Source organism: Ostrea edulis, chromosome 2 (genome assembly GCF_947568905.1).
Source record: "Ostrea edulis chromosome 2, xbOstEdul1.1, whole genome shotgun sequence".
NCBI classification, from domain to species: Eukaryota; Metazoa; Mollusca; class Bivalvia; order Ostreida; family Ostreidae; genus Ostrea; species Ostrea edulis.
This window is the reverse complement of record NC_079165.1, coordinates 38166729-38184616: the sequence shown is the minus strand read 5'-3', so window position 1 is coordinate 38184616 and position 17888 is coordinate 38166729. Positions and strand designations below refer to the sequence as shown.

The 17888-nt window shown below is 33.9% G+C and overlaps 2 protein-coding genes across 5 annotated transcripts in view; one reads left to right on the top strand and one right to left on the bottom strand.

Annotated features, from left to right (window-relative positions):
- LOC125680523 (60 kDa neurofilament protein-like) overlaps positions 1-17888 on the bottom strand; it is a 64611-nt gene that overhangs the window by 25905 nt on the left and 20818 nt on the right. The window contains exon 1 of one of the 4 annotated variants that reach the window (XR_008799927.1): positions 226-368. The exons of the other annotated variants lie outside the window; for them this stretch is intronic. The gene's annotated coding sequence lies outside the window, so the exon portion shown is untranslated. Of the gene's footprint in view, positions 1-225; positions 369-17888 lie in introns of those variants that run through there. 4 annotated transcript variants of the gene reach the window in all.
- Positions 1500-16478, top strand: LOC125680514 (heat shock 70 kDa protein 12A-like). Its single transcript, XM_056153929.1, has 4 exons — positions 1500-1897; positions 8297-8521; positions 10040-10196; positions 15268-16478. The coding sequence occupies exons 1-4, from the start codon at positions 1574-1576 to the stop codon at positions 16383-16385; spliced, it is 1824 nt and encodes a 607-aa protein (XP_056009904.1). The 5' UTR covers positions 1500-1573; the 3' UTR covers positions 16386-16478.

The window sequence follows — 17888 nt, the reverse complement described above, 5'->3', positions numbered from 1 at the left end:
CAATAATTGATTTAATGAGCGCATTGATTCAATTAACGACAGCAATAATTGAATTGATGATATCTTCAAATAATTGAAGATAATTATCTTCAATTATTTGAGTTTATGTTAATTTGGCGCTCCATAGGGTTCTACACTGTACAAACACAATTATTTAATTTATGGTTATATTATTTTTAAAAATGGTAAAGTATACGAACTTGGCGTTGTAATATGAAATCTTACTCCAGAATTTGTCTTCTTTGTGGTGTCTATTCGATGATTACAGTTAAGATTCTAATGTATTCCTAGTTGAGTTCACTACCTCTAGGTCGTGTCCACGGGTCCCCCTAATGTCTGGAAACCCTCGTTCCCGTGAATGTTGACTTATTCTCTGCAAGACAACATGTTTAATGGTCATTCTTAATACATGTGTGTAATTACATTGTAGCTGGCACTTGCAGGGATGAAATTCCATCTGCCAGTGAGATTCCTACTGAAGAATTATGTCAGTTTTTATTTAAATTTAATTTTGTATTCATTTTATTTTTTACAAATTGTAATGATGGCAATTTGGATTGACAGCGTGTGAGTGTTGATTTCTTTACAAAGGACGCACACTTGAATGTTAAAATTGTGGAAATAAGTAGTCTATTACGTAAATGAGTCGAAACATCGATTGATATAAAAGCCGCAGGTGAGTCCGGCATTTACACGTTTTCCAGAATCAAAACATTTGTATGGGCCAAGAAAATGTCAATATTTGTTTCATTATATGATGAAAAAAATGAAGATAACAAATAGTGATCAATCTCACAACTCCTATATAAAGAATTCAAATTAAAAGTTGGGCAAAATTTTAAACAGACCCCTGGATATACCAGAGGTGGGACCAAGTGCATAGGAGGAGTAAGCATCCCTGTCAACCGGTCACACCTGCTGTGAGCCCTATATCTTGATCAGGTAAACAGAGTAATCCGCAGTCAAAATCAGTGTATAAAGCACGGTCTAACAATTGATATGATTCATTGTATAATGTTTAATTAACGTCCCTTTCGAGGATCTTTCACTCATATGGAGACGTCACCATTGGTGTTGAAGGGCTGCAAAATTTAGGCCTATGCTCGGCGCTTATGGTCACTGAGCAGGAAGGGATCTTTATCGTGCCACACCTGCTGTGACATAAGATATCGGTTTTTTTGTTTTTTTCGGGTTTTTTTTTTTAGTGGTCTCATCCGAAGGACCGTCCCATTTAGTCGCCTCCTACGACCAATCAAGGGATACTGGGGATATATTCTAACCCGGATCCCGATGGGTCACAATTTGTATTGTATTCATGAAACACATAAAGCAGCATGATAGAAAATTTAAAACATCAAAAACGGATACTATCTGAAGTTACAGCTCGAGTTCAAGACCTATTTGAAAGTTATTAGACGCGAGTATGCTGTGGCAAAGCTCGTGTTAAGCGATAATATTGAAGTGTAGAAAGAAGAATGTCACGAACGGGTGGCCATTTAACACTGTAAATGAAACGAAAGTACATGAACCTATTCTCGCGTCATTATGCGGTACATGAACTGGTAAAGTTAAAATGTCAGAAGAAAGAAAATCTTCATCGTCCCGACTTTTGGTGGCAGCTATAGATTTTGGAACCACATATTCGGGCTATGCCTACTCTTTCAAATCAAACTGGGCAAAAGTGTTAATGAATAAGTGGGAAGGCGGTCAGTTAGCCTCGTACAAAGCGCCAACAGCTTTACTTCTCAACCCGGACAAAACTCTCAATTCCTTTGGGTATGAAGCGGAGAAAACCTACTCAGACATTGCAACTGACAAAGATGAAGAGGGAAGAACTTGCAAGGAGTATTATTACTTTTATCGATTCAAAATGATTTTGAAAACAACTATGACCCAGGTTTGTAACGTCGTGAAATCATAAGTTGACATTTAATGATAATTACGTTTTCGGATTCCGTCTAATTCCATTTTATTTGCTCTGAATTGTTTAATTCTTTCTATTGATTGTAGTCTTATATTCGCATGCAAGTACATTGCCCTATATATACATGTAACTGATAATCCAAACTCCCCCGTCGAGGCCTCTTCGTATAGAGACTAACAAACTCTGGCGGAAGTATGCGAGCTCCAAAGTCATTCGCGGTCCCATTTGTTTACAAATCGGGTGGGTGCGGTGTATTTATATCACGGGATGAATTTTTAACGCAACTGAATATATGTGAAGATATTTATTGTAGTGGTGTAGCTGCATGTTCAGGCTTGTTCACAGGGTTTTGAAACTTGTAATATCCCACTTGAAAGGAAAGTTCAAAACTCTCATGTAAATAATTTTGGATATAACTAGATAAACTCGTAGACTTTTGTTAAAAAAAAAAAAAAAAAAAAAAAAAAAAAAAAAAATTAAATGTATATTGTAAATAGCCGAATAGACAAACACACAGGCGGCATGACATGTAAGACTAGTAACGCAGTCGATTACGTATGGTCCAGTGTATACACTACATGTTCGCTTTTTTACAAGATTTTGATATTGAAGAATTTTGCAATTTCCTTGTTGTCACTTAATTTCAATTAAACGTCTTAACTCATTTATAAAGCTATTTTCACGCGGTTTTCGGCTATGGCATCAGTTACATGTAGCAGGCTTCTGCCCAATTTCTTTTACGGTATTAAACTGTAACATTGTACAATCATCGACGAATGTTACTACAGGTGAAATTTAGCCTTGGCATGTGTAAAATTATGGCCCCAGGACAAAACAGAACTGCGGACGTTAAATCCATTGAACGTAATTTGGATTATCTAGCGAGAAGAATAGGTGTTTTTAACCCAGGAAACATTTGTAATAAAACGAGTGAAAGAAATACGCACGATAACTCTGGATTCCCGCCTACATTTTCAAATCGTATATTTTTTAAAAGTTTTGCAATTTTGCTAATGACATTTTTTAACGCAAAGTAGAATTCATTAGTAATTAATCATTAACTTAAATACCAGTATTAATTAATAAATAGCTCTATTCTACAACTCCTTTAGATTAGGGCATAGAAAATGTTCCTTGAAATCAGGCTTTAAAACGTCATATATTTTAAAATGCTTAATGATATAAATAAATAACCATATATTTTGTTGATTTACTTTATATTATTGAGTAAATAAAATTATTTTTATAGTTAATCTTCATTTTTAATAGTTTAACCTCATTTGCAGTTAAGCATTTTGACAATAATTTACACCTTTCATGAAGACAGTACATTTTAACTCCAATATTTGAAGTGAAAAAAATCTGAACAAATAGAACTATCTCTAACACAAGATTTGGAATTCTCATATAAATTTTGATTGAATATTGTTTAACGTCCCTCTCGAGAATATTTCATTCATATGGAGACGTCACCACTGCCGGTGAAGGGTTGCAAAATTAAAGCCTATGCTCGGCGCTTATGGTCATTGAGCAGGGAGGGATCTTTATCGTGCCACACCTGCTGTGACACGGGGCGTCGGTTTTTACGGTCTCATCCGAAGGACCGCCCCATTTAGTCGACTCTTACGACAAACAAGGGGGTACTGAGGATCTATTCTAACCCGGATCCCCACGGGATTACAAATAAAAATTAGTATTTTGCCATCGATAGACGTACGTAGTAATTTTGCCATATAACATGATTCTGTTTATAGAGTCAAAAGCTTTACGATAATCAATAAACGCGCAAATACAACTTTTTCCTTCGGAATTAGTATATGATCAGTCGTACTGAGTAACCCTAAATTTTCTAAGTAATTAAACAAGCTATTATTGCATGAGTATGCACGTAAATAACTTGCCAAAACAATTTAAAATTTTAATACCTCTATAGTTATCTACATCAGCTTTATTACCTTTATTTTTATAAATTTGACAAATGTAACCTTAAAACCATGTACTAGGTATTATACCACTTTCAAATACAACATTAAAAATCTGTACAAAAATAGGCATAAGCTTATCAACTGAGTGCTTCAAAACTTCATTTGATATATGACCACCACCACATGTTTTATTATTTTTAAGAGACTTTTAACAGCCTCAAAAACTCCCTTTTTACCAATTACTTGATTAAGTTCAATATCATGTTCACTAATATTATCAAGCAGAACAATATCAACATCCTGAACGATATTGAGATTCTTGAAATGATTACAAAATACATAAGAAGAACCTTACTAACAGTATCCAGGCTAGTTTGTTTATCACAACCTCTATTTAGCGTATTCCAATATGCCTTAGGATCAGAAGTACGTAGACTTCTTAATTTATCAGTAAATGGTTTCCGAAACTCTGAGAACTGCTTTTGTAAAGTTTTCTTGTACTCTTTACTATTACTGACCATATCTAAATAAGCAACAGTTGTACGAACACAATAATATTTTAGACTTGTTAAACTGCTTACGTTTCATATAATGATCGTCATCAAAACATCTCTTTCGACTATTTTCCCCCCCCATATTACTATTCGTATTATTTTCAACAGTTTTAGCATTAACAAACATGCTAGATTCTACAATAATATCATTACGCGATTTTAAACAAAATTATAGAGTTGTCTCTTTTCGTTATACACATGTACAGTGTAAACGTCTATATTGACATAAAAAATCATTTAGAAATTACAACTTTTAAAAAATGACCAGAAGTTAGGCGATGAAACACTACTATCGTTCGCTTTTTTGTTGTTGTTGTTGTTGTTGTTTTTGGTTTTTTGGGGTTTTTTTGTTGGTTTTTTTTGCAATGCCTTTTCTGATGCTACTAAAGAAACATTTAGTATTGTTTACCCCCAATCCGAACATGTGCATGTAAAATAAACCGTGGTTTGACCGCGAATGTAGATCAGCAAGGAAACAATTCCATTCAGCCACACGAATTTATTCTGAATATAAAACAGGTGAAAAAAACAACTTTTAGAATAACAAGTAAAAATTATAAGAATATAATGGATGACTGTATTAAAAAATAGAAGACCGATATAACGCGAAAAATGAGGAAAGTAAAGTAACTCCACCCCTGTAGAATTATAGAGTCAATCTTATATTTGATTATTAATTCTTCAAATAATGTATCTTTATTAACAAATAAAAATGATAAAATATAAGTATGCTGCGCTATCAATAAAAAAAATATCAATAAGCACACATATCCCTGTTATCAACGTCAAAAAATTGCAATTTTCCTTAAAAAAGCATTAACAAAATTTCACAAAAAGTGGTTACATGTGAAACGATATAATAGTATTCATAATAATTTCATGAAACTGTTTCTTTAAATAATATACAAAATGTTTGTGAAGATTGATAGAAATATATCGCATAATGGACTTGATAAATAATTTAATGAAAACAGAGTCATTCCCCTTGGATTCAATATTTTGGAACATATACATGTAATTGATTATTCATATATATAACTTAAACTACGTTAAATTCCAATAATTCATTTTTTGAAAGGTATCAATGAATGCGAAGTTCAAGGTGAATAATACTGAGAGTTTAACAGATACACGTACTGACGTGAAAGGTGAAGATAACGAACAGTGATCAATCTCGTAACTCCTATAAGCAATACAAAATAGAGAGTTGGGCAAACACGGATGATTTTCTCAACTTCCCAATCGGCGATGAAGAAATTAAAGAAGCTGTTAAGAAACTTATAAATAATAAAGCAACGGGACAGGATTTGGTAATTAATTAACATGTTTCTACGACAATTTCGGTATTCTTTACAGTAAAACTTATATGGTACCAATTTTGATGCACCAGATGCGCATTTCGACAAATAATGTCTCTTCAGTGATGCTCAACCGAAATGTTTGAAATCCGAAATAGCAATGAAGTTTTAGAGCTATTATAGGGATAAACAGTGTGCCAAAAAAGTGGAGTCAAATTCGTCTAAGGATAAAAGCTATGCGTGAGGGAGATAATCCTTAATTTTGAAATAAATTTCTAAACTTTATAACAGCAATTAAATATACATCCGTATTTTCAAGCTAGTAACGAAGTACTTAGCTACTAGGCTGTAGAGACCCTCAGGGACTAACAGTCAGAAAACTATTTAATTTGATTTACGACAACGGTTTTGTACCAGAAGAGTGGTCAATAGGAATTGTTAAACTCATTTTTAAGAGTAAAGGTGACCCGAATCAGCCAGAACACTATAGACCTATTACATTGCTTAGCTGCCTTGGTAAACTATTTACTTGTATTTTGAGTAAGCGCTTAAAAGCCTATCCACACGGAATTAATCTTATTAATGAAAGTCATGAAGGTTTTAGATTTTAAAAAAAATTCTACTCTAGACCATATTTTAACTCTGCAATTTTTATCGCGTTCTTTACTCAGTAGGAAGAAAAATTATTTTGTGCTTTTGTAGATTTCAAGCAAGCGTTTGATACAGTCTTGAGAAATGGTCTTTGGTATGAGCTATTAGAACATGGAATTTAGGGAAAATATTATACTTTTATACGAAATATATATATGGAGAGGAATCAAATCTAAGATAAGTATAGACGGTATGTCATCAGATTGCTTCTGTTGTAATGTCGGAGCTCGCCAAGGTGAAAATTTATCCCCTTGTCTATTTATATTAATGACCTTAAAGAGATTTTGATAGAAAAATATTGTTGTTTACAAAGTTTTAATACTTCTAACAAACATGAGTCGTTTTTTATACCTAAAGCTTTCTATGTTATTTTATGCTGATGATACAGTTATTATGTCCGAGACCGCAGATGACCTTCAAAAAGCATTAGATGAGTTTTATGTGCACTGTTCTCAATGAAAATTGAATTTAAATGTTGAGAAAACAAAGGTATAATTGTTCACAAAAGGCCCTAAGCTTAGAAATATTCTTTATTACAACACAAATGTTGTTGAAAGTGTGAATGAATTCAAATATTTAGGCATTGTATTTTCTAGAAATGGATCTTTTTGTAAAGCCAAAACACATCTAGTCGATCAAGCACAGAAAACAATGTATGGTATTATTAGAAAAATAAGACAATTCAGTTTACCATTACATGTAGAACATCAGTTTAATAATGTAGTAATGTCATTGCTACTCTGTGGCTCTGAAATTTGGGGTTACGAAAAGGATGTTATCGAAAGATTACTTTAAAAAAATTCTGAAGTATATTTTATGTCTGAAAAATAGTACGCTTGCAAATATGGTCTATGGTGAAGCCAGTAGTTTTCCCCTGTCTGTTACTATATACCAGTACTCAAAGGATTATCTCGTATTGGTAAAAAATGTTTCAAGGCCAAGAAAATAAAACTTAGTTTACCGTATGTAGATATTTATTTAATCGATACATGTATAATAATGAAAATGTGAACTCATGGGTTATTTTTATAAGAAATGTTTTAGATTCCTGTGGTTTTTCTAATATTTAGACAGGGTGGTGCTCTGTAATGTTTAATGTCAAATGGATTACTGCTATAATTAAACAAAAGACCAGTTTATACAGAAGTGGACATTTGATATAAATAATTCATGAAAGGGTAAATCTATAAAAATTTAAACTAAACTTTGACTTCCAGAAATATTTAAGCATTCTTTCGAAAAAAAATTTGGAAACCTCTAGTTAAATTCAGAACAACAAACGATCATTTTTGCCCATAGAAGTAGGTATGTGGTATGGAATTGCAGCAATTGATAGAAAGTGCACACTCTGTAATGAAAGGTGAAGATAACGAACAGTGATCATCTCAATTCACTTTACGGAAGGTAGTTTTGGCTTAAGATATTGTCATATACCAAATACACTGACAGTTAGAGAATTAATGACAACAAACTTTAAAACATTAAGAAACTATATATGTATATTTATTTCTAAAATCCAGGAGATAGTCTGCTGTCCGTCCTAACATGTACCGTATATTTATCAAATTCCCGAGTCTCTTTTTATGCATTATGTCTCCACCTCTATATGTGGACATATATGTGCATGTATTATTCATATGATTGTACCCTTGGTGATATTGTTTATAGAATTACATTTACATGTATGTACCTCATGTACTATTGTGAATGGTTTAAGTGAATAAATGAATTGAATTGACGCATGTCCTGCGATTTCCGATATCAGTGTTTGCCGATAGTTATACCTCAGGTTTTCCCCCAAATATCTTACTCAATACCGGTATGTTCTAAAAAAGATTAATTTATATACCAAGTGCCTTCATCGTGAATTTTGCCACAATTGAACAAAATTAATAAATCAACAATTTTCTTTGTAAACATTTACTTACGTTTCTTATTTAACAGAGAGTTCACCGAAAATCAATGTGCAAAGATGAGAACGAGCGGGAAATGGAAGCTATGCCGATTTTCACTCACTGTATCAAATATCTCAAGGACCACCTTTTGGGTGTGTTGTCTAACAGCACACTGGGGGGAAAAGTGGAAGTAAAAGATATTGACTTTGTTTTAACAGTACCAGCGATATGGGACGACACAGCAAAAATGTTCATGAGGGAAGCCGCTGTAAAAGTATGCCATATCTTATTTACATTGCAAAATATTCGCTCTACATGATCAAATCTTGTAATTTGTAAATTAGTTATTTATTTTGCTCATAACCAACTTTATTGATTTGTAACTTTAAGTTGTTCGAAGTTGTTGATTGGTCAAAACACACGGGGATATATCAGTTCAGTTTCTTTATTACAGAAGATGTACATCATACAGCACATTTTAAACAAACATACCGAGTTCACATTAATTGATAAACTTAGTAAAAAATGGACAATCAGTTCTTACAGAATTCTAACTAGTACAGAGACGTATACTTATATTTACCAGTATATATATATTATATATATATATATATATATATATATATATATATATATATGGAAGGTGAAAATAACGTACAGTGATCAATCTCATAATTCCTATATAAGCAATACAAAATAGAAACTTGGGCAAACACGGATCTCTGGATATACAAGAGGTGGCATCAGGTGCCTAGGAGGAGTAAGCATCCCCTGTTGACCGGTCACACACGCCGTGAGCTCTACATCTTGATCAGGTAAACGGAGTTATCCGTAGTCAAAATCAGTGTGCTAAGAACGGTCTAACAATCGGTATGAAACACGTCAGACCCAATGATAGGTTGTATTGGCAAACTAGATCGTTATAACGACCATAGAATTTGGAGAAGACAATACAGATAAAGGAAAATGTCTTGAAAAAGGTATCCCCCGGTAATTATTTTCGCTATATACATGTATCACTATAACAGAAGAAAAATCATTAAAACCAGTATCTGCTTAATTGATGCCAAATAGCGCAGTCGGAAATGTTTCTATGTTGCCTGTCTCGTCTGCCGACACCGGAAAAACAACACCCTACTCGGTATTTCTATTTCTTTTTACCCGCAAGAAAGACTACCCTCAAATCCACGTGTTTTTGTTTTTTACATGTGTGTAAACAACCTGCATCTCAGTAAGTAGCCTCAACTACCAATATCAAATAGTTCCTTTGTAAACAATTGATTATTTCTACAAATTACACAAGATTTCCTAATCAGGAGTACACAAATTAAGAGAAAAGCATTAGGGGAAATGGGAACAATCACGCATGAAAATAATTCTTTTAAATTAATTGAACTACAATTTACTAAATTCATTTTGAATGGACAATTACCGATGTGCTTCCTCAGTGAAACCCTATGGAGGGCCATTTCCTGGTGGTCTTTCTGTTTGCAATATTTTTGAAAATTTTCACCAATCTGACGGCTTTTTGGCCGTTTGAGGAAGATGAACGTCGAAGTGAAAGTTACTGCCATTCTTTACTATCAAAGAGTTAAGAATGGAGTAAATACATATATCGAATGCATCAATACAAAGAAAAGATTGTATAGCTGTACTTCCGACGGGTTATGGAAACGCTTAACGCTTATAAAAATATCAATTACATGTATAATATGATATTTACAACTTTTATAGCTTACCTTCTGTGAAATACATAATTTCGTAACATGTTATCATATTAATTGTATATAAGGCTGGAATACCTGATCATCAACTTCAAATTGCATTGGAACCGGAAGCAGCATCCATTTATTGCCAATTGATGCATTTTGATGCCGCCAAAACCGAGAAAGCACTTGGCAACTGGACAAGGGGGCCAGGCATTAAATATATGGTTATTGATATTGGAGGCAAGTACAAACGTATAGCATTTCTTAAATACTAACAACTTTGAAATCCATGCATTTGTTCATTCGTTTTTGTGATGGTTGAATCTAAAACACCGGTATATGGCTTATTTTTGGGAAATAATTTTGCTTTCAGAGCAATATCTATACGATGGAGAAGTTGAAATATTCTAGCAAAAGATAGGTGCTTGAACGTAATGATATTTGATACCAAATCCAGTCATAGAAAGAATTATTAGGATAATGTTTAAGTATTTGCAGTGTCGGGCCATTTTCGTTTTAACAGTAGTGATCATGCTATACTTAATGACTTTCGAAACTTGACTCCACTAATTAAGAATGTTTTCAGATATTCTGACATTAAAAAAGCATGTGCATGTACTCTCGTACTGAAAAAAAAAAAACCATGTGCATGTACTCTCATACTAATTGTAAACAAAAGTGATATACAATCAATTAAGAAATATAATTCATTTTTGAAAATACATGAGGTATTAACTTATATTTACATTCTATACGTATTTTCATTTCTGTCGGAATTTCCAGACGTTAAAATAGACGTACTATATTTATCAAGATTCATACACGCATTGTTTACAACTGCAGCACATTCACGAGGAAACATGCAATTGTTTGTTTGTTTGCTTTACATCCCGTCGATACTTTTTCACTCATTGAAACGTCATTAACCAGGTGCCTAGGAGGAGTAAGCATCCCCTGTCGACCGGTCACACCCGCCGTGAGCCCTATATCTTGATAAGGAAAACGGATTTACCCATAGTCAAACTCAGTGTGCCAAGAACGGCCTAACAATCGGTATGAAACAAGTCAGACATCATTTGACCCAATGATAGGTTGTACTGGCAATCAAGATCGTTATAACGACCCTAGATTTTGCGAAATGCTGACTTTAAACGAGACTGTTGAAACCCCTGCACCATCAATTTGTTTGTCAGTAGCCTGCCTTGATTTAAAAACTGACCATACGCAGAACAAGCTCTTGCATATCGAATCAGTTGAGATATATAAACACCATGATGATATGCAGGTGATAATGGCATATTATTACACAAATATGGGAAGTTGACGATGCAGAAGCTGAAGTCATCCTGTGTGTCATAAAGTTGAGTTGTTAATTTGTTGTTAATATCTATTTCCAATAAAACAAATATCTTAGTATGAAGTGGACGACTCTGAGGTGTCTTTTATTACGAGTTCACAGGGATATATCGAATCGACATATGAATGCAACTTGCACTATCTTGGAAGTTGACGGGTAGGGTATTTTTAGTTCTTTACATATTTCAGTAATGAACACCGAGTTGATGCATAACAAGATGCCGGTGCCGCTGTCGAACGTTTGTACACCCATAACTGGGATACTGGAGATGCGTGTCACCTGATCTTTCATTAAAGCAACAAGCGGACAAAACGCGATCATTTTCTCTCGCACATCAGCATGCTGTGAAATTCTTTTCACAGAAATTAAGATTTAGTAAGGTAATTACTTTCCATAGCCCGTCCAAAGTAGTACAGCTATACAATCTTTTCTTTCAACATTGCATTTGATATCTGCATGTATTTACTCCATTTTTAACTTTTTGATATTATTAAAAGAACAGCAGCATCTTTTCAACAACTACTTTCAGTTCCACGTCCGTTTTCCTCGAACGACCGAAAAACGCGTCTTATTTGTCAAAATTCTCATGAATATTGAAAAACAAATCACCCTCCATGGGGTTTCTTCAGGTCTTTGTGTAACGGTCTACGTGAGTGTATCAAAGAATCTGATTTTAATCAAATTACGGGACCTCTGTTCTTAAGGTCATATCCTAAAGACCCATGATTCTCACTTCCAAATGTTTCAGCATTTGTCGAAGGTTATGTTTACGTCTTAAGAGCTTGTCTACGAGAAAACCATGCAAAATGTGATGGAAGCAAGGTTGTCGGATCAACATCATATTTTGAGTGTAATAAAGTACATCAATATCAAATACTTTGGCATATTTTTTTCGGGGGTGTAGTCATTGGATAGGGATTTGCAGCCATGTTACTAAAAATAGCACTTTTGTTCTGACAAAAGAGTAAAATTATGTATATTTTACCCTTTCTATTTAAAAATTCTAACAGGTTATAGAAAATGGATTTTTAAAAATTGACACAGTTTATAAAACAACTGGATATGCATATTCATATTGTTTAGTGGGAATCTAAAATTTTACTTCCGTTTAAGTGCACAAATTTGGCACGATTCCAGATTTTGATAAATTGCAGAAAATGATAACTTTTGAATCAACTAGTAGTCAAAAAGTAACGCTTTGATTTATTCAAAATTACTTTCATCTTATAGAGAAGAAGTATATTTACGATATATCAAAAATCTGTCTTTGGACTCTCGATTATAGTAAATATATTAACACTTCAAGTTGGGCATTTTTTCCTGCTTGTAGAGCTTTTATTCTGGTAGCCACCTAAACCTGTTTGCCATGCATGGTCCTTGTTATCTTATTAAGTCTTACATAATTTTATGATTTCACATCAGATGACCAGAAGTACATGTATGTATCAATCATTTTTTGTTGCTATGGGTCCTGGTTGCCATGGTGACAAATTGCAAAATTTGAAAAAATAACGTTTCTAAAAAAAAATATGCATCGTATGAATAGTTGTAATTTAACAAAATTGATATTTGTGTACTTTTAAAATGCAATTTTTAAAAGCAAATTTCATGCCAATTTATATTATGCTATATATAATAAATTCTTTATTTAGACAGGATAGCAAGATTAGTACAAATCACTAGTTTGTGGTCCTACAGAGACTTAAATATACCACAAGCAATTGGATTATATTTCTTCATAGATTTGCTTTTCCCATGGATACAATAAGGATAAATCTATTTTTTTAAAATCTGACTGGTTATTGAAAACATTCTGAAATAATCAAACTCAATCGCAAATACTAAGCCAGACAGCAATGTAACTTTTGAAAAGTTGTATGAGAGTCACAATCTTGATATTCTAAAACAAATAAAATTGTTGCCATAGTAACATTTAAGACCAATTTAAAGACTGACGTGCTTTAAGTTCAAAGGTAAAACTTGTGTGAAGACAGAACTTAATAAATATCCACAGTATAATACCCCAAATCTTTATCTTTTCCTCGGGACAGTTAACACGTCATATGAAGTCAGGTACAATTTAGATAAAAAGTACTTTGTGGTTAGGAATTTTTAGATGTCATCAAACTTTAACAAATGAAGTACCCAGAATAAAATTGAGCAGCAACCCTTAAACAATTAAATAACATGCTTAATATGTACATATAAACAAGAGTTGTCAGATGACTGTACCTAACCGTTTGTTCAAATGGTTAAAAGTTTTTGAAAAATAGGTCAAAGTCCAAGGTCGACGTTGATAATTCTGGTAACAAAAGAAATGACATCTATGTTTGAAACATCAAAGATCTATCACTCTTGGTTCAAAAGATATAACCAAGATAAAGTTTTTGAACAGTACGTCAAAGTTCAAGGCAGAGGTCGTTAGGTCAAACCAAAACAAAGGTCTCTTCATGAGGCATCTATATACTGTATGTAAAATATCAAAGCCTTATCCCTATTGGTTCAAAAGACATAGCCCAGGTTGAAGTTTTTAAAAAAAAAAATAGGTCAAGGTCACAAGGTCGAAAGTCTTGGTACCACATCAAAGGTCTCTTCATGGGGACTCAATATGGGATATATCAAAACCCTACCCCCTTGGTTTAGAAGATATAACCCAGGTTAAGATGTTTCCTTAAAGTGGCGCCGACGCCAACACTGGGGTCATTACAATACATGTAGCTCTCCGGATAGTCGTCCCGGTGAGCTAAAAGGAATGTGCATGTTCTTTTCTGGTCTTTCTTTTGTTTTTTATTCTTACATGTAGCGTATTATTCTACATTCTAAATCCATGCCAAAGGGTTCGAAGCAGCCATATTCAATACCGGAAATTAATGATTATAAACATTACATGTATATTGAGAGGAGAGGGGTGGTAATGGTAAAATGCTCTTAGATAGTGAATGATCTTGTTAAAATCATAAAATAATCAATAATGTTGAATATATCTAAATACAGAAATATTCTTTGCATTCGCACTCCATTCCCAACACCATTACACGTACAAATGAAATATAGCTTAAATACCAACTGACAGTAATCACATAAATTGCACCGAAGATGAAAGTCAGATAATAATAACGTCCGAATTCGCACAAAAGTAAAGAAGTTCGCTTGTAATATAATTTGTAATGAAATGTATTGTTTATACCAGTTCGTCTGTCAAAATCTTTTGTAGGCCTACCCCCTCTGAAATATATAAACAACACGTCCAGTATATTCTGTCAGTTTATACACACGTGTGTTAATTTGACATGATTATTCGTTGAATTGTGATAATATTACGTACCTACATTTTTGTATCCACCGCTTCCTTACTGTAGCATCGACTAGGAACCTAAATAGACTACATGGCAGGGTTTTCCCAGTCTCATGTATGCAGCCGATCGCTTAACAATGCACCAAATTACATATTAGCGCCGATTCTCTGTTACGACTTTATATATTCCACATGTTGTACCCGGAAGTAGTAAAACCGAAAGTGAAACCAAACGAGACTTACAGACCCTATTTGGAGAAAATAGGTCAAAGGTCAAGGTCACAGTGACCGAAAATATATTTAAAATTCCAAAAAAAATTGGTTTCCGGAGGATGACTCGAAAATTTTTAATTTGAATCAAATGAAACTTGGATATATTGTTGGATACCAACAAAGCAAGGCCTCTATTGATTTTGGAGAACAAAGGTCAAAGTCACAGTGACCGAATATAGATTGAAAACTTCAGACAAATATGGTTTCTGGACAGTAACTCGAAAAGTTTAAAACTGAAATTAGTTCTTCACAATTATAAATATGCCACATCATTCCTGGCTTTACAATGTATCCCATGCAACTCGGCTCATGCACCCCTGGGTGGTATATACTGATTTTCTATTTTTTTCATTTATTTATTTATTATTATTATTTGAATTTTGAAGGTGGAACTGCAGACATTACTGTGCATCAACTACAAGACAATGGAACATTAGCAGAGTTGGTACCAGCAAGTGGTGGAAAATGGGGCGGGACACGTGTGGATGATGCCTACAGGAATTTCTTAAAGGATATCTTTGGCGATGGAGTGTTAAAGACTTTCAAAGATGATTTAGATTACATAGTAGACTATGTAGAATTCTGGCAAGGGTTTGAAGTCAAGAAAAGAGAGCAAATAACGGCAAAGGAAACAGACAAGGTGCACCTCAGAATACCCCTGGCTTTGACTGAAATAGTTAAAGAGAAAACGGAATTGACAGGTGTAGCAGATACAATAATGAATGCATTGATAAAAAAATCGAAACACAATAGTAATGGTATATATAGTTCAGGAGGAAAACTTGTGCTTCCCATTGATTTCTACAAGAATTTATTTAATCCACCAATTGAGGAACTCGTTATGCATTTATCCAAAATGTTTAAGAACGATCTGGAGTCGGACGTTGACGTCATTTTGATGGTTGGTGGTTTCTCCGAGTGCGATTTAGTGATAAACAAACTCGAGCGACATTTTGGAAATAAGCGGTTGGTGGTTCCGTACGAAGCAGGACTTGCTGTTTTGAAAGGAGCTGTCTTTTTCGGTCACCACAAAGATCTGATTTCGCGCCGAGTCGCTAGATATACCTATGGAATTCAAACATGGCCAAAATTCGACAAATCAATTCATTCACCTCAGAAGAAACAGTTGATAAATAGAGAAGAAAGATGTAAGGATGTATTTTTAAAATTCGTCTCTATAGGAGAGCCAATAGAACCCGGGTTTAAGAAATCCTTCTTTTTCCGGACGCTCAGACAGGGGGACAAATTGCTGGAGTGCGGCGTCTTTATCACAAACCAGAAGGACCCGAAATACGTGGACGATAAGGAGTGTGTCAAAATTGGTACTTTGACAGTACCATTAATGAATTCCGAACTATGGGCAAATACAGAAATCGAAGAATCCATTATTTTCGGAGAGACAGAAATAAGAGTTACTGCATACAACACTAACACTGGGCAAAAACATGAAGTCACTTTTGATCTTCTCTCACCAAATTTGAATATGCCAAACAGCAGTAGTTAATTAAGCTTCATTTGAAATAACCTTTCAGAGATTATACCAATTTGTTTTGTTTTAAATTCGTTATTTTTCATTCATTAAACGTACGTATTATCATTCAAGTTGCATAAAAGAGGTTAATATACGACGATGGATAAGAACTAATTATTACATTACTAGTTCACGTTTTTTTTACGCTCATTTAAAGTTGATCAAGGACCGTCTTATTGCAAGGATAAGAGCAGTATTTTAGTCTGAACTCTGTGTTGTGTAAATACGACTCGAGCCTTGTTTATGTTTACAAACAAACCAGTGAAACGTTAAGTTTGTAATTCAAATCATCCTGATTTTGCACAGACACTTAACTTTGAAATGGCACATTTTACATAACAATACTTGAAACGTGATATGTTTATAAGCTTAGATCGATAACATGCATTATTCAAAACTTTGTAAACAATACATAACTCAATTTTTGTTTACACAACAAACAATGAACTCTCTACAAGCGGCTTCTGTCGTCGTGTATAACTTTTTTTTTATTAAACCCTTTGAACACATTAGACAGTGGAGTTTGATCATTAAAAGTGAAAAACAAAGTATTGGGGGAAATCGTGAATCAGTCCCTTTAAAGAGTATCCACAGGGGGTAAACCCGTTTTGGGCCCGAACTCTGCAATACCATAGATAAAGAAAGGGGTCTAACTTTGACCCAGATATAAAAACTTGCCCTTTCGCTTTAAATGCCTAAAAATCGGAAACTAGGTGCAATATGCGTAATTTGCCGGTCTCCTTGAATATATCAATGTTTGGAACACTTCTAGTATACCGGTCCCCAAAATATGGCGCTAAAATGTGTGCCGCCGAAGGCGATTTAGTATATATATACGATCGCGTTAGCGATCAGTAAAATCGCTAAAACGGAAAAAAAAATCACAAAAATAACCCCAAATTCGAATTCCTTGTTAAAAATGAAGTTTAAAAAACTTTTTTAAATCAATTTTTTAAATCCGAAATGAAAAATAATGCAAGAAGACTTACATTTTTTGTTCCAAAATAAATGGAATCCGTTGTTGAGCAAAAGGGTCACGTGCGCTTTGTATACGTAATTCTCATGAATATTTGTATGATACGACGTCACTGGTGTTGATGTAAACAAACTGAACAGCTGATTTGCGATGAAAATGCCTCTAAAAACTGAATTTTTTTTTTATTTGTGCTGATGCAAGAGAGCTGATTCACTAGGATTATCAGTTTTGATAAATTTGGACGGCAAAATCTGTGGCAACGGGAAATTTGGATTAAAGGATTCGTCATATTCAAGCGACGGATTTATATGGAGATGTTCTAACCAAAATTTCCATCAGGACTGGTAGCTGGTTTGAAAAGCACAAATTAACGCTGGAAAAAGTTCTGTTAATAACATATTTCTGGGTATACAAAGCTAGTAAAAGTTTCGTGAGACACGAACTTGAAATTGCAAGTCAAACTGTTGTTGATTGGTATAATTATTCCAGAGAAGTGCATG